This window comes from Heterocephalus glaber, unplaced genomic scaffold (assembly GCF_053883595.1).
Source record: "Heterocephalus glaber isolate CG9 unplaced genomic scaffold, H.glaber_assembly_v1.0 deba00001773, whole genome shotgun sequence".
Classification (NCBI taxonomy): Eukaryota; Metazoa; Chordata; class Mammalia; order Rodentia; family Bathyergidae; genus Heterocephalus; species Heterocephalus glaber.
Window position 1 is genome coordinate 9,861,335 of NW_028258463.1, and position 17,338 is coordinate 9,878,672.

The 17,338-nt window shown below is 48.7% G+C and overlaps 1 protein-coding gene across 5 annotated transcripts in view; it reads left to right on the forward strand.

The window, feature by feature from the left end:
- Window positions 1-17,338, forward strand: part of Wipf2 (WAS/WASL interacting protein family member 2) — a 36,124-nt gene that overhangs the window by 811 nt on the left and 17,975 nt on the right. For 4 of the 5 annotated variants that reach the window (XM_021239886.2, XM_021239885.2, XM_021239888.2 and 1 more), the window contains exon 2: window positions 16,766-16,894. In XM_021239886.2, the coding sequence (XP_021095545.2) occupies window positions 16,835-16,894 (60 nt within the window). In that variant the 5' untranslated portion in view covers window positions 16,766-16,834. Of the gene's footprint in view, window positions 1-2; window positions 16,500-16,765; window positions 16,895-17,338 lie in introns of those variants that run through there. The other variant, XM_087202188.1, reaches the window with a different exon arrangement.

A 17,338-nucleotide genomic window follows, 5' to 3' on the forward strand; every position in this document is an offset into this window, starting at 1 on the left:
TGGGCGGGGAGGACCTGTTGGGAGCGAGTCCTGAGCAGGATGCTCGGGTCGGGGAGGCCAGTGTGACATTTTGGAGATCGGTTTCGGTGACGTTCTCGGGAGAGGCAGAACCGGGTTAGAGGTTCGACTGAGGGATGCTGAGATGCGCCGCCGCGGGGCGCCCAGGGTTGAGGGGTCTCGATGGAGGGAAGTGCGCGGAGGTGGGGATCTTAACGTGCAGTCTTAACATGCGCACAACGTGTGCTCCAGTCACGATCTGGAAGGAGAATCCGGAAAAGGTAACATCGGATGAGGAGTTGGAAGAACCTGGTGTGTACTGGCTTTTTCTCCTTGTCTTTCTTTTCCTTGGTGGCACTGGGGATTGACCCTAGCCCCTTCACACTGAGCTACGTCCCCGGCCTTTTAAAAGTTAATTTTTTTTCAGACAGGGTCTCAAGTCGCTAAATTACCCAGGCTGAGTTTGAACTTTACATATTCCTGCCTCAGCCTCTCAGAGTGTTAATGTAACAGATGTCTGCCACCTCCCCTGCTTTTCTTTTCTTCCAGTACTGGAGATTGAACCCAGGGCCATCACACTGAGCTTCCTTCTGAGCCCATTTAAAAAATTTTTTATATTGAGGCAGGGTCTCGCTGAGTTGCCCAGGCTGGGCTGGAACTTGAGATCCTCTTGCTTCAGCCTCCCAAGTAGCTGAGATTGCAGGTGTGTGCCGCCACACCTGGTTCTAGTGTTTTCTCTTTTCTTTTCTTTTTTTTTGGTACGGGGGATCGAACTCAGGACCTTGCTTTTGCCAGGCAGGCGAAGTGCCACTGAGCTAAATCTCCAGCCCTAGTGTTTTATTTTCTACCCACTTGAGGTTTTTTTTGTTTTTTTTTCCCCCTGTACTGAGGATCAAACTCAGGACCTTGGGCTTGTGAGGCAGGCACGGTGACACTGAGCTAAATCCCTGGCCCTCGCCTGAGTTTTGTTTTGTTTTGTTTTTTGGTACCGGGGATTGAACTCAGGTTCTTGCGCTTGTGCAGCGGGCAGCAAAACCACTGAGCTAAATCCCTGGTTATAATACCTGAGTTTTTAAATCTTGACAGATTGGGACTTTCTTTGTGAACTCTTGAGAATTCACTGAAGACTTTTTTTACAGTTGAGCCTTACTTGTTGGGTTGGTCCAGTCATGGCCTGTGGCCTTGTCATTTGGTGGAGACCAGTGTGCTTTGGATGATTTTAGCTGCTTTATTGTTAATTCTTCATCAGGAGTAAAATCCTGACTCTTAAGTTTTTACTGAGCCCTGATACCCTCAACACTTGTCCCTAGGTCAGTCTGTCACCTAAAAGCAGCGTTCCTGAGAGTCTCAGCATTTCTGGGTGCCAATGTGGACTTGTTGGCGCGAGGGTTCCCATTCATGGTGTTTACCCACAGTGCTGATTAGTTCCGTAGTGTTGGCACAAAGGTGAAATGCAGGTGAGGCTGCAAACGAAGCTTTAGGTTTTTCCGATGCGTTCGAAGGAGACCAGAGAAAGTTACCAAGTGTTCTCTCTGACTTGGCCTCTCAGACTGGCTTTCTAGTACACTAGAGTATGCTTTGCATTGCTCTAAAGTGATCCTGAAACTTGCAGCTGTTTGTTCAGGCCCTTTGAGCAAACCACAGTCTTCATAGCAAGTGCAGGAAGAGTTGCAAAGCATGTACACTTATTTGGGGTAAAAATCATGGGCAGTAATAGGCCGATATTTTAATGTACACAGCACTTGTTTTTTTTCTCTTCATCGCAGGGATTGGAACCCCTGGTCTTGCTAGGCAAGTGCTCCACCCCCAGCCCACCTTGGCTTTTTTTTTTTTCTGAGACAGGGTCTCACTATGTAGCCCAGGCTGGCCTGGAACTCAAACTCCTGGCTGTCCTCCTGCCTCAGTCTCCTGAGTGCTGGGATTAGAGACATGTGCCACCATGCCTGGCTCCACCTTAGCTCATTTTTAAGGGGTTTGGTGATACTATGGAGGCTCAGAGCTCCCAGGTAGGCTGTTGGTATAGCCTGTTTCTTTACCGGAATGATTTTCCATTTTCCTCTCCTGTCACTGTTTCCCATTGTCCAGCTTATTCTGGTCCTGTGTGGAAAATGAATGGCAAATCACAGTTCCCCCCTTCCCTCTTAGTCTCTGGTGGACATCTTGTCGGTGTCACCCTTTGCTGCCACCAACTTGAAGGCTTCTCAACTGCTTCTGTTGCGAGGGCCACAGAAGCTGAGCTGGGTTTTCTGGGGCAGCGAATAACCTCTGTCAGAGCGAAGAACAGTTGCTGAGACAGAAGAACAGTTGCTGAGACACGGACCCGGACCTTGAAGCTGTGACTAACATTTTGGCAGCTCGCATCCCTCTGCCGAATGACTCCTTTTCTTCTGGAGTGTGATTGTTGATCTCCTTCTCAAAGTGGCTCTTGTTGCCACTGCTCTTCACCCAATTCCAGGCAGAAGCTGGCAGGCGTCTAGCTGGCTCCTGGCTGTGTCCTGAGGACTGTGGCCCGGAGTGGGGGTGCTGGGGTCCCAGCAGACCCTACGGTCTGCTCTGCAAGAGACAGGGGCAGTACGCTCCTCCTCAACGCTGACCGTGCTGGCAAGCCTTGACCTTTTTCCTGAATTCCAGTCTGTTTCTTATTCATGTGGTGATTAAACACAGAGTCTTTGCCTCTGCCTACCCTTGCAAGTCCAGAAAGAGAAACAGTATTTCTGGCTCTTCCCCTACCCTCACTCCTAAGCCCCAGAGCCGGAGGAGCCTTGCAGGTTAAGCTTGAAAGCTTGTCTTGTCTTCCTTTCCTTTTGTTTTTTCGTTATTGGGGATTGAACTCGGGACCTTGTGCTTGCGCAGCAGGCGCCAGAACCACTGAGCTAAATCCCAGGTCCTTTCCTTTCTATTTTATTTTTCGGTGGTGGTAGGAATGAAACCCAGCATGACCATGTTGGGAGAGTGCTCTGCCATGGACCTCCGCCTCTAGCTTGAGAGGCAAGCGCCGGAACCACTGAGCTAAATGCCTGGCTAGTCAAAGGTTCTTGATAGCATGCATGGAGGGGGATTGGAAATTGATATATAGTTTTGTGATGTTAGCAGTCCTTTTTATGTTTTGAGACAGAATCTTCCTAAGTCAGTTGCCCAGGCTGGGCTTGAATTTCCTGTCCTCTTCAGTCTCCCAGAGTTCTGGGATTTCAGGGGGACACCAATTAGGTCTTCAACCTTAAATTATGTTATTTATTATTATTATTATTAATTTTTTTTTTTTTTTTCTGGAGACAGGGTCTCACTATGTAGCCTAGGCTGGCCTGGAACTGAAAGCAATCCTCCTGCCTCAGCCTCCCAAGTGCTGGGATTACAGATGTGCACAACTATGCCTCGCTCAAACCTTAAGTAATTTAAAATTTGGTTTGGAGATTAAGATTATTTGGGAAGATTTTTTAGATTATGGGGGATGATGGGATTGTTAGTTTACAAGGTTTGTTATCAGGAAATAGAAAATCTGTTTACTTCTGGGGAATATTGACTCTCTTTTGCGGTCCTCATGGGGCTGGGAGAGAGCGCAGATGTTCTTGTGAGCATGCCATCACACCTATCACCTGGGTCATGTGTCCTAACGCGATGTGTAAGTCTTTATTATTATTATTTATTTATTTATTTGCACCGGGGATCGAACTCAGGTCCTTGCACTTGCGCAGCAGGAGGCAAAACCACTGAGCTAAATCCCCGGCCCCAATCTTTATTATTTTTTGAGACAGGGTCTCGCTATGTAGTCCAGGCTGGCCTCAATCTCTTGGCAATCTTCCTGCCTCAGCTTCCCAAGGCTGGGATTACAGGCCTGTGCCCCCACGCCCGGCACTGTGCCAAAGTCTTGGTGGACATGAGGGGGAATCAGTAACTCAAGGGTTATTCAGACTGCATATATGAAAGCGCTTTTACCTGGGCCGTGAGCTCTGGCTGAACGCAAACATTTCAGTCCGCAGGTGTGTGCTGACTTTTGTTTGCAAAGCCCAGCTTTTGAGGCTCAGATGGTCCTGTTGACATAGGTCCTTTCTTCAGTAGTAATTGGAGCAGCCTGCCTGCTTTAGCAGCCCATCACTAGTAGTCAAGGACCAACAGTGTCCACATCCCACTAACATTTCAGTGGGAGACACCTGTGTTTCTGAGTGCTTGTGGTGTTAGGATGAAAGTGTTCAGGGGAAATAAATGTCACTCCCAACCTGCTGGATGTCAGGTATGCCGAAGTTGTGTTCCCCGAAATCGAAGGATTAACTCTAAGGAACAACGGAGGTTAAGAGTAGGAAAAATTTACTGAGAGAGAGCAAGAGCGCTCCTGAGAGACAGAAGGGGACCTGAAAGTGGGTTGCCAGCAAGCCCACTTTCTGAAGTTTTATAGAGCAAAATCGCAAGGTGGGTACAACGTGGGTCAAAACTATGATCAACCAGTGAGGTTACAAGTATAGCGGCTTAGGTAATACTGATCCAAGGGGGGAAGCACGTCTTGAGGCAGCTGTACATGAAAGAACAAGACCTTTTTGGAGGAGCTGGATCAGGAGGTTCTGGTCATCCCCTGGGTGACTGACTGATGTCTAGCTAGACTGTTGGACCAGGTGATACCAATTATAGTGTAATCTTCAGTTTATTGCTTATCCTTAGTGAGGCAAGTGGGCCAGGTCATTCTGTCTGTATTTTGAGCCTGGCCTTTGACAGATGCGCCTCCAGCTGCAGTTGTGATGTGTTCTCACCCTCTGCACTGACTCTTTCAAGGGTCCAGCCCTGTCTGCCTAGAATATTTCTACCTAATTTAGCTGTTTTGTCTGTAAAAGGAGAGACTTTTCCACCAGGGAAGTCCCCTCTTTGCTCCTTGCTCCCTCTGACGAGTGGGACTTTGTACATTGTCTTTGATGTCTGGTTGGCATCTGAGGAGCCACTTCTACTGGAGACTGTGGTCCTGGGAGTGTCCTCGTCCCCGACTGCTCTGTGCCTCTCCACTCTGATTGGGGGTGGGGGGTGGGGTGGGCAGGCTGTCCACAGAGCTGGGGCTGCCTTAGGGTGAGAGGAGCCCTTTTGTTATTAATATGCTTTGTAGCAGCCTTTTAATCTGTCCTTAGAACTTCAAAGATGTTTTGACAACAAATGTTGATTGTTTTTAGCAGTTGGTAGCATTAAATTAAAAGCAATAGGGCCGGGGATTTAGCTCAGTGGTTCCAAGCTGCCTGCCTGGCAAGGGCAAGGTCCCCAGTTTGATCCCCACCACCCCCCGCCACCAAAAAAAAAAAAAAAAAAAAAAAAGCAAGATCTAAAAAGGGTAACGTAGTGATTTTAAGAGTCATCCTTCTGTTTTGTGCTTATCTTAAGAAACAGTCTGGCTAGATTGCCCAGGCTAAGCACAAACTCCTGGGCTCACGTGATCCTCTTGCCTCAGCCTCCCAAGTGGCTGGGACTGCAGGCGTGAGCTCCATGCCTGGCTTGTTCTTGATTTCTTAAGTGGCCTGGAATTTGCTCAGGTCTCCACCCCCTGTTAGCACTCAGGTTAGTGATCCTGGTGCGGCCACTGCCTGTGGCAGTTTCGGGCCCCATCAGGCTGCCTGCCTCCATTAAGTTAAGACACAGGCTCTATCTAGCATAGGAGGTATTGCTTTGTTTAAATGTTCTACTCTCACTGGCTGTGGTGGCACACGTCTGTCATCTTAGCACTCAGGAGGCTGAGGCAGGAGGATAGATGCAAGTTCCAGGTCAGCCTGGGCTATGTAGTGAGTTCAAGGCCCGTCTGAACTACATAGTGAGAAGCTGTCTCAAAAGACCAAAAAATAAAAATAAATAAATAAGTGAATTTTCTATTGTCTTTATCTGTTTTGGTAGCAGATCCAGAATTGACCTTATTTTTTGAAATTTTGGTCATTTTGGTCATCTAGTGATTTTTCTTATACAGAGTTAGATTTTTTTTTTTTTTTTTGGTCAAAATACTAAGAATACATAAAGAGTCAAATGGTACTACAAGGCTTGTAAAATTTACTTTTTTTTTTTTTTTTTTTTGGTACCAGGGATGGAACTCGGGACCTTGCGCTTGCAAGGCAGGTGCTGGAACCACTGAAATAAATCCCTGGCCCAGGACTTATAATATTTTAAAAAGCTGCTCCATTCCTTCTAGTATATTCACTCAGTTTTTTGTTTGTTTGTTTTGGGGTTTTTGGTACTGGGGATCGAACTCAGGTCCTTGCACTTGCGAGGCAGGCAGCAGAACCACTGAGCTAAATCCCCGGCCCACCTAGCTACATTTTTAAGATACCCTTTTTTTTTTTTTTTTTTGGTACCGGGGATCAAACTTGGGACCTTGAGCATGCAAGGCAGGGCAGGTGGCGAAACTACTGAGCTAAATCCCTGGGCCCACATCACAAGCACAAGGTCCCAAGTTTGGTCCCTGGTGCCGAAAAAAAAAAAGTGAAACTTTTTACTTTAAGCTTAAAATTCCATATTATATAAATATAATAAAAATAATATATGTATTTTTACAATTTTGAAATAAACCTATTCTTGGAAAAATTTTAAAAAAGAAAAAGAAATACAGGCCTTTCTTGGTATCTTGGAGGATATTAGACACGCACAGAATCATTGGGAGGCCAAGAGAGCTTGTCTGGGAAAGCCATGTTGCAAGGATTTCAAGAAACTCTTGCCGTTAATAATCTCAGCTGCCATAAGCATCAGAGCAGGGCATTTGCAGGAGAACAGTGGATGCTGCTGCACACACCCAGTCTGCCATCAATCCGCTCCTTGCTGCTGGAAGTGGCATGTGCTTTTCTCCCCTCCTATAACTCTTGGTGGAATGTAAGCCACAGCCCCATTGGCAGAGGATTCTGGGAAATGTAGTTCCAGGGCCTGCAGCCTGTCCCTAGCTCAGAGGAGTCTAGAAGGGAGTAGAGGTGTTACTGTAAGAGTGTGAGAGTGTGTGTGTATTTTATTTTTTTGTTTTTTGTGGGGTTTTTTGGTACTGGGGATCGAACTCAGGACCTTGCCCTTTTGAGGCAGGCGCCAGAACCACTGAGCTAAATCCCCAGCCCTGTGTGTGTATTTTAAATAAGCACCCTACGGTGCCTCTGTTTAGGCCACTTTGAATGCTAGACCATTAGTGCCATCTTCTACCTCCATGCAGACTCCTTGGGCCAGTCCAGTGTTGGTGCTATTCAGACTGTTTAGTCTGCCTGGCTTCAGTCTGGATTTCTAAATTAGTGTCTTTCATCTGGTTAACGCCTCTCCCTAGGATTAAATCCAGCTGACGGTAATAACGTTGGCCTTGTGTGACTCCCATTTTTCTAGCCAAATCTCGAAGCCTCCTTGTTCCTGTGATGTGGGAGGGGAGGAAATTTTAATTATGAACATGGAGCCACTCTGTATCATTTCACTGTCTAAATTCAGGAATCTGTTCATGTTTTTGGTAAAATGGAAAACTGGCGCAGGCTGTGAAAACATGTACCCATCATCTGCCTTGGCTTGGGGCAGCGTCTCCGTGGAGATGTTAACACCCAGTGATTGGAAGTCAGGTGCTGACTTTGACAGTGAGAAGGGCACGTTCTCTTCTTTCTGTATTCGGATTGCCAGGCCTAGAGAAAGGAAACAGTGCAGCCTTTTATTGCCAGTCCATAGAGTGTCTAGGAGAGTGTGTGCCTCTGTTCCTTGGCTGCAGTGCACTGCTCAGTCAGGCGTGGGGCAGTCTTGGTGGTGTTGCCGAGGGCCAGCCGGTAGGTAGCCTGGTTCTTGGAACTTGGAGATCCAGAGGCTGGTGATAAAGCGCGAGGTGCTGTGTGGCTGACAGATGCAGAGGGGCATTCTGAGATCGGGGGCCCTATGGAAATAGCTCTCATTAAATTTTGGGGTGCCAGGGATTGAACTCAAGGCTTTGTGCATGCTAAGCACACAGTCTACCACTGTGCCACACCACCAGCCACTTCCCTATATGTGTGTGTGTGTGTGTGTGTGTGTGTGTGTGTGTGTGTGTGTGCTTACATATATACAGTACTGGGGGTTGAACTCAGAGCCTTCTCACTGAGCTACAGCCCCAGCCCTTGTACGTTTTTTTGGAGGGGAGTGGGGGGACAGCATCTTACTAAGTTGCCTAGGTGGAACTTGAACTTGTAGTCCTCCTGCCTCAGCCTCCCAAGTGCTGAGATTACAGTTGTGCCCACTGTGCCTGGTTTACTTTTTTACAACTTCCGTTGAAACAGTTTTGGTGAACAGTCACACAAACAGCACTCAATGAAAGGTAGGCCTGTCTTGGGCTGGGGATGTAGCTCAGTGAGTGGTGGAGTGGTTGCTTTGCATGCACAAGGCACTGAGTTCAATTCGCAGCACCAGGAAAGAAAGGAAAACTGTTATGTTATTGACTGTCACTCATTGAGGGTTTTAAGGCACGCCTTCAAAATGTCCCTGTCTGCTGCTGCTCGCTGCAGTATTTTGTGTCCATGTCTGTGCTTTCAGGATGACAGGGTTTTCTTTTCTTGCCTTGAAGAGGAGTTGGGTGGGAGTGGAGGTGTTTGGTGAGGTCATCTCCTGATCACTTTTGGATGCTTTTCAGGTCCTTAATTTATAGCAGCTCTTATGTTATTATCTTTAGTAATCCTTTTATGAAGCCATTCTTTATAGCTGTGGTTATTTAATTGACATGAGAGTAGACTCCTCATTGATTTGTCGTCATTTTAGATAGGAGGACTTGGCCCTGCGTTGCCCTGTATCTGGGAACTACCTGTGGTGTCTGATCCTTGCCACATGGAGTAGGATGTGAATGAGCACTCTGCAAGCGTGCATTTTGAGGGCTTTTGAGAAAGATCTGTCAGGCTCAGTAGTGCACCCTTCTCATCCCAGCCACTAGGAAGGATGAGGCAAGGATCAGAAGTTTGAGGCCAGCCTGGGCAAAGACCTTCTCAAAACAACATTACAAAGGACTGGGTGGGCGTGATGGTGCACACCTGTCATCCCAGCACTCTGGAGGCTGAGGCAGGAGGATCCCTGCAAGTTTGAGGCGACCCCGGACTACCCAGTGAGTTCAAGGCCAGCCTAGACTGCACAGCTGGCCCTGTTTCAAAACAAAACAAAACAGAATTTAAAAAGGGATAAGGATGGGGCCAGGGATTTAGCTCAGTGGTTCCACTGCCTGCCTTGAAAGCGCAAGGACCCAAGTTCGATCTCCAGTACAAAAAAAAAGTAAAACATCCAGATTTCATTTATTTATTTATGTTTTTTGGCACTGGGGATAGAACTCAGGGCCGTGCGCTTGTGAGCCAGGCACGGCGCCACTGAACTAAATCACCAGCCCAGGTTCAGTTTATTTTAAGAAGTCTAGGGTTTTCTATTTATGGTGGGCATGTGATTTTTTAAAATTACTTGTTGGTTCTTTCAGATTTGCTGCATAGTTGAATTTCTATGATGAAAAAAATGCCTGTAGCTGGAAAAAAATTTCCTTCATCAAATAACCATGGAATTGTAATGAATTCCATCTCTGCGTGGTGGGGTCCGTTTTACCAGAAGCATGCCTGGTTGGGCTTCAGGGAGAGGTGGCCCCTTTGCCACTGAGAAGTCTTTGGACCACAGAAGCCTTTTACATACTTTCCTTGAATTCTAGAGCAACCAGAAAGGGTCAGTGGAAACCCACTGATGCATCCTAGAACACAGGGCAGCATTTTTTCTTGTCCTGAGGGTTGAACCTGGGTGCTCTTAGGTCTGAACTACATCTTCAGGTCTTTTTTTTGGTACTAGGGATGAGACCTTGCACTTGCAAGGCAGGTGGTGGAACCACTGAGCTAAATCCCCGACCCTTCTTTTCAGCTCTTTTTTGACAGAGGGTTTCACTAAGTTTCCCAGTCTTGGACTTGAATTTGAAATCCTCCTATCTCAGCCTCCCGAGTAGCCAGGGTTGTGGGCACAACTACCATGCCTGGCACAGAGGAGCCATGTTTGTGATTGGGTGTGGAGCCCTGTGGGCCCATGCTATCAGCTTGTCCCCTGGTGTGGTGTGGCGTGGCATGCTCTCCGGCAGCTCCAGGCCTTCCCCAGCTTGGGTTCTCTGCCTGGGGACTGGATTCTACCTGTGGCAAGGAGCTCCTGCCTCCTGGTGTCCAGGATCCAGGGTGACGGCAGTGAGGGGACAGAGTCCTAGCAGGTGACTTTAGCCCTGGGAGGGCTCTGGTTAGCGCTGGAGAAATGACTTGGGATCCCTGGGCTGCAGAGGTGACTGAGCTCTGGCTGGCTGTGGTGAAGCTCTTGGCTCAGGGACTCTTTGGTGCTTTGGCCCCTGGTGGGCAGTGACCGTGCGACATCTCCTCCCTACTGGCCACCCCACTCCTGCCTGCTCACTGGCTCCTTGCCACCCAGCGAGCTCCCACGATGAGCACTCCTGTCCCTTTGGGTTGATGGCCCCATATCTCGCAGACCCATCTGAAATGATGCTCCAACGCTCTGTGCCAGCTCCTGCGCCTTTCCATTCCTTCCACAGGAATGGGAATACCCAGATGATGCTTGTTTCCTTGTCCTTCCACTGTGATGGAAGCTGCAGTATCATAGAAACTCGGCTCCCTGAGCTTCTAGGGCAGGGTTTATCAGCCTTGCCCGATGAGTGCTGTGGGCTCTCCTCTGGGGCATGGGTGACAGTGGCCTCCTTCATCCACTGGGTGCCAGCCAGAACCCTGCTTTAGTTTTGGTGATCGATCCATTGAGGGTCTTCACGGTGCCACACATCTCTGGGGACCAGAAGCCATCCCCAGTGGGCACTGTCATCCCACAGCAATCCTCATCATCCAGGGACACTTGAGTACTATGGATGACACTGCGAAGTGGGGGCGATGGGTGGACAGTGGTGAATGAATGGAGTTTGAAAATGAGAAGTGTCTTGAATTCTGCTGAGCACACAGTGCTTGTGCCCTCTTTCCTCTTCCCACAGATGTCCCCACTCTCCGTCCTTTCTCTGTGGGCTGTCAATCCTTCCTGCGCTGCGCTCCCTCTACTCAGGCTCGATGGATCGTTAGACACCCCCCCACCCCCACTCCCACCCCCACCCCCCACTAGCCACACCCACCCTGGACTTTGCTACTCTAGGATTTCCTGTCGTTTTCTTCGGCAAGTGACTATTGACCACCTACTGTGTGCTTAAGAGTTTATTAGGTGTAGCCTGGTGTGCTGATGTATGCCAGCGACCCCAGCACTGGGGAAGCTGAGGCAGGCCTGGGCTACATAGTGAGTTCAAAGCCAGCTACAGAGTGAAACCCTGTCTCCAAAAAAAGAAAAAGAAAGAAGAAAAGAGCTTATTGAGTAAAATAGACAAAGATAGAGATGTTGCTGCAGAATTTACTTTTCATTTCAAAATAATGTGTAACCTGGCACCAAATGGGCCATCATAGGGGTATTAAGAATCAAAAGTTAGGGCTGGGGATTTAGCTCAGTGGTTCTGCCGCCTGCCTCGCAAGCGCAAGGTCCTGAGTTCGATCCCTGGTACCAAAAAAAAAAAGTTAAGTACTTATCAGACTGGGGTGAAATTGTTCTTGAATTTAGACTCCAGTTTAACAACTATCCATTCAGTTTATCTTTGGTTTCTTGCTAAAGTAACTAAACTTGGTTGAGAAATTATACAAAGTAGGCCTGGCCTTTGCTTTTTTTAATTTATTTTTTTCCAGACAGTCTCACTATATGATTCAGACTGGCTCTGAACACTTGTAGCTTAGGCTGGCCTTGAACTCATGATCCCCCTGCCTCAGGCTCCCTCTCCCCCAGTGCTGGGATCACAGGCCTGTGCCACCACGACCAGCAGACATGGTCGTTTTGAATTTGTTCAGTGTGAATGAATTCTAGAGACAGTTGTGTAGAAAGATTATGAATGGCTGATTCATCCATCAGTGGGTTTTAATATCCATGCTCAAAGTTCTATCACCCATCTGGTTTGGTTTTGTTTGGTGATACAAAGGATGGAACCCAGGACCTTGTATATGTTAGGCAAGTGCTCCACCACTGAGCTGTAGCCCCAGCCCTTTTCCTTTTTTTTATTTTGAGACTGTCTCACTAAATTGCCTAGGGTAGCCTCGCCCTTGCCACCTTCCTCCCTCAGGCCTCCCCAGAAGCTGGGATTATAGTTGTGTGGAACCACACCCAGCTCTTACTGAGTTATTGAAGCCCTGTTCAACAAGATTGCAGTTCCTTCTGGGCGAGATTAAAATACACAGAACAAAAACTCCATTCTCTATTAAGATGGGACTTTGTTTGTCACAGAGGAACTGGCTTTCTCTTTCCACCAACTGTTTGTCTTCCATCTTTGTGCTGTGCGGAGAGAGCTCATCACTGAACAGCGGGGTGGAAGAACACGGTTCTGGGGGGTGTCTGGAACCCCATCCACTGCAGACACAGCTTTCTCTTCCTCAGGTTATTTAGAGACCATTGCGATCTTTCAGAGATCCTGGATGTGTTTCACCTTCATCTGTGTGTGTGTGTGTGTGTGTGTGTGTGTGTGTGTGTGTGTGTGTGTGTACTGGGAAAAGACCTAAGAGGATGTTAAATACTTGAATCTGTATTGAGATGATTCTCTTGTCGAGATCCGAACTTTCTGTTAGTGTGGCTCAGTCTCCCAAGGCACAGCAAGGCCTTTAAGACTTTGAGGAACAGGGGCCGGGGATTTAGCTCAGTGGTTCCGCTGTCTGCCTCGCAAGTGGACGGACCCGAGTTCGATCCCTGGTACCAAAAAAAAAAAAAGACTTTGAGGTGCAAGAGAGGCAGCTTGCTGTGTATATTTAATTTTATCATTTTATTTTGCAGTACTGGGATTGAACCCAATGCCCTCCCACAGAGCCACGTCCCTAGCCCTTTTTAATTTTTTATTTTGAGACAGGGTGTTGCTAAGTCACTGAGTTTTCTGGGCTGGGCTTGAACTTTTGATCCTCCTGCCTCAGCCTCCCAGAGTGCTGAGATTGCAGGCACGCACCACCCTGCCTGGTCGCAGTTTACTTTTTTTGTGTGCCGGGGATCGAACTCAGAACCTTGTGCTTGCGAGGCAGGCGGCGGAACCACTGAGCTAAATCCCCGGCCCCACATAGTTTACTTTTGAAGTCATTCCTTCTCCAGCACTTTAGGATTTTGCTGGTTACTTTGAAAACTATAATTTACTTTGTAATCTAAACTGAAATAAAAGGAAAGGGCTGTTTCCTGAGGTATGAAAGTAGAAGGTAATACTAAGATTTAGAATGTTTTTTTCTTTTTAAAATAACCTGCAGTTTTGTAGCAGCAAAATGCCATTTGAATAAGGCTCCAGATTGTAGTGGTAACTAGGATACCTCTTAGATAATTTTAAGTATATGAAAAAGCAACAACTAAATTGGATCCTTCATCTATCAAATGCAAAGACAATAGTTGGTGTCTGGACTAAGGAAGTCTCCTGTTCTTCAACTGTAGGAATATTTGCTCTGAAACATTAGGAAATTAAGTAGAAAAGTGAGTTTTTAGAAGGAAGCACTTTTTTAAGTTACATTACTCAAGAGCTGTGAAGACATATCTCTGAATTCTGATATGTTTGATATTGGGATAATGTAAATAATGCCTTCATCTTACTCAAAGACCTGACTCCTGAGGACGTGGAGGGCTCACCAGCAGGGCTCACCAAGGACATGAGAAGCACTGTGCTGCTGAACTCAAAATGTTTCTGAAAATCAAGGGCCCTGAAGAGCCATGGATGAGGCTTTAGTTCTAATTTAATAGATCGGAAAAGAAGTAATTCTGTAGAGAGCTTTCTAGTTGTTTCAGGTTTAACCTCACAATATTAGATTCTCATTGTAATAGACAGTGCTCTCAAAAGGCCTGAATTTGTCTTTTTTGTGTGAAGTACTGGGGATTGAACTACTCAGGGCCTTTGCACGGAGCTACATCCACAGTCTCCCCCACCCTCTTTAATTTTGAGACAGGTTTGCTAAGTTGTCTAGGCTGGGATCCTCCTGCCACAGCCTCCAGGGCTAGGGTTACAGGTGTGTGTCACCATACCTGGCTATATTTTGATCAGTTTTTAACAGCTGTTGTGTTAGATCCATATGCAGAAATACCATTTAGCTTTGAAACCAGAACTGAGAAGGTGTGGAGGGGGTTAAGACACCCTCCCGTGAGAGCCACCAGCTGAGTACCATCGCTGCTGTCTGTGTCTGCGCGCACAGCTCCGGGCGGCCCAAGGCCACTGGCAAGATTGGAAGCTGTGGTGATTTCTGGTCACAAGTCTCATCAGTTCTCTCCTGGTTTACAGAACATTAGGAATATTTTCCCTTTCATCGTTCCCAGGGCATAGAGCAAAGTTGAGGTCAGTTCCTTATTTAAGAGGTCTCGGTTACCCTGCAGGGAAATCATCAGAAAGAGCCCGGCCTTCCCAGGGGTTTGCTGGTTTGACCCCTTCATACCACCTCTGGTAGTATTGGGGATGGGACCTAGGGCCTTTGCAGGGAGCTGCAGCTGCAGCTCTTTTATTTTTTTGATACAAGGTCTCAGTAAGTGGCCACATTGCCCAGGCTGGGTTTGAACTGGTGATTCTTGAGCCCCAGCCTCCCTCAGGGTGGGGTCACAGGCATGGCCACTGTGTCTGCTGCCGGTTGATCTTGAGGCCCGCCTCGGTGCGTTTGGTCTCCCGTGTGTGCTGCAGGTGGCCTGTGAGTCCTGTGTCTGAGCTCCTGAGTTGCCTTGCTCACCACTGCTCCTGGCGCATCCATGGCGATGCTGGTCACCTTATGTGAGAGCCATCTCACTGTTTTGGCTTCCCTTTTTGTTTCTGTCGAATGGAATTTCCTTGGTGCCGAGCTTTTTGGAGAGATGTGTGTACTCTTCCTCAGTTCTGGTTCCTCTGGTTCCTTACTTTCACGTCTTGGGTGAGTTAGGCCTCTGGGTTTCCCCTGCAGACTGGCTGAGGGACAGCTGCTGAGTGTGAGTGTCAGAGTTGCGTGGCCTCGTGTGGGGCCGATGCCTGCCCATGCTGTGTGGCTGTGGCTGTACCAGGTACCAGGGAACTCTGGCCGGTGGGTCCCATGCACTACACCGGCTGCTTTTGGGTGGCTCACAAACTGAAAATGGCTCTCAGATTTTAAGGGGTTGTAAAAATCAGGAGAACGAGCAGACAAGCCACAGACCAGGAGAAAAATTTGGAAAAGGCGTATCTTACGCTACACCGTCATCCAAAATGTACGGAGAGCTCTTAAAACCTCACACTGGGAAACCAAAACGGCCCAGTTTAGAAAAGGTCAGTAGAGCCAAGGGTGTACCTCAGGGATAGAGCAGCAGCCACCAGGAAGGAAACCGAGGCCAACAGCCTGAAGTAGACACCTCTCCAGAGGTTATAGATGACAAGAAACACAAGAACTCGCAGCACTCGGGAGGCTCAGGCAGGAGGGTCACTGTGATTTTGAGGCCAGCCTGAACTGCATAGCCAGACCCTGTCTCAAAAAACAAAACAAAGCATAGAACAGGTATTCACGATTACACTGTGTGCTAGGGAACTACACACAAAAACAGAGTACCGGACCGGGGATGCAGCTCAGTGGTGTCACACCTGCCTGGCAAGCACAAGGTTCTTAGTTCGATCCTTGGTACTAACCCCCTCCCCAAATACAAGAAAAACAGGATACCAACCTGGAGGCTGAGGCAGGGTTGTGAGCTTAAGGCCAGCCTGCACTGCAGAGTGAAACCCTGTTTCAAAAAACCAGCATCCCATTCTGTACCTACCGGAACGCCCAACGTCGAGAATGCCCACAGCGCCAGAGGCCGGCGAGGGTGTGGATCCACAGAAACCACCCTCTCCCTGTGGGTTCAGAGTGTGCAGCCACGCTGGGAGGAGTGTGCGGAGCTGGCAGAGCTGGACATGATCCCAGCATGTGGTCCAGCTGTCCCACTCCTTGGTATCCACAGGAAACCCTGCACACGGGTGTGTCTGTAGAAGGACATGGCTAGTCCGAGGTCCATCTGGACAGTGGACTATTACTCAACACTGAGAAGAGCTGTAAGCTGGGTGTGGTGGTGTGTATAGGCAGGACAATCACTAGAGCCCAGGAGTTAGAGACCAGCCTTGATACTGTGGTGAGACTCCTGTGTGGGAGAGAAAAGAGCTCTCAAGCTGTCATGCTGTGAAGGCAATGGGGGACACTTCAGTGCAGGGTGCAGGGTGAAAGAAGTCCTCCTGACAATGCTGCTTAGCCTGTGGTTTCATCTCTGTTTGACAGTTCACAGAACACTGACATTCTGGAGAGGAAGAACCAGGAAGCAGGTATAGAGAGGAATAGGCAGACACGAGTCAAAGGACTGGAAATGGCCGGGGATTTAGCTCAGTGGTTTCGCCACCTGCTGAGCAAGCACAAGGACCCGAGTTCAATCCCTGGTACCAAAAACAAACACAGGACTGGAAACAGCAGCGGGGGGTCGTATCACTGCATTGTCACCGACACGGACACGTGCGTGCACCAGGAGGACCCTGCAGTGCTGGAGTCTGGGCCTGAGGATGTGTCTCTCTGTGCTTTTCAGTAAGGAAGAGCTGGGCTGGGCTGGGCTGGGGCTCGGTTGTGCTTCCATCCACCGTGCTGGCCTCGATGTTAACCAGGCGTGACCTGCAGCAGACACTGTGTCTCCCACAAAGCCTTTCCCAGAGAAAATGCCCCATGGCCTGGACTGTGTCCCGGTGGACCCAGGACATGAACACTCAGTCCCTCTCGGGTGCTGTGCTTGGTCCTCCTCGCACTCAGTGACTCTGGTGGTGCTGTTTGTCTGACAGATTCTCTTTCATTTGCAGGTATATGAGTGACCTAAGGCTGCAGGGGGAGACGGAGAGAGAGCAGTGCCAACTGGGAGCAGGGCAAGGATGCCAATCCCGCCGCCCCCGCCGCCCCCGCCTGGCCCCCCGCCCCCCACTTTTAATCAGGTGGGTGGTCCTCCGCCAGGCGCCTCTGCCTGTGGAAGCAGGCCCTTGGTCTCACTGCCTGCTTTGGCCAAAGCTTGCAGGTGTTCCTGCCATTCTGAGCTCCAGGGTCGCGGGGCTTCAGTGCTCGTATTGTCGGCTGCTTAGCTGTTCACTGCACGGACAGCGCCCTCGTGGCCTGCTCGCGTGGTGAGTGTCCCTGCCCTGGCTGGTCCCACACCGTGGGTGCCCAGCCTTGGCCTGACTGGGCCATGCTGGGTGAGGAGGAGGAGCCTTGGGCAAAACATATGATACACAGTTCACGTGTAACTAGTGGACCGGCCTTTATTTTTTATTTTTTATTTTTTAATTTTTTTTGTACTGGGGCTCGAACTCGGGACCTTGTGCTTGTAAGGCAGGCACTGGAACCACTGAGCTAAATCCCCGGCCCGGCCTTTATTTTTTAAT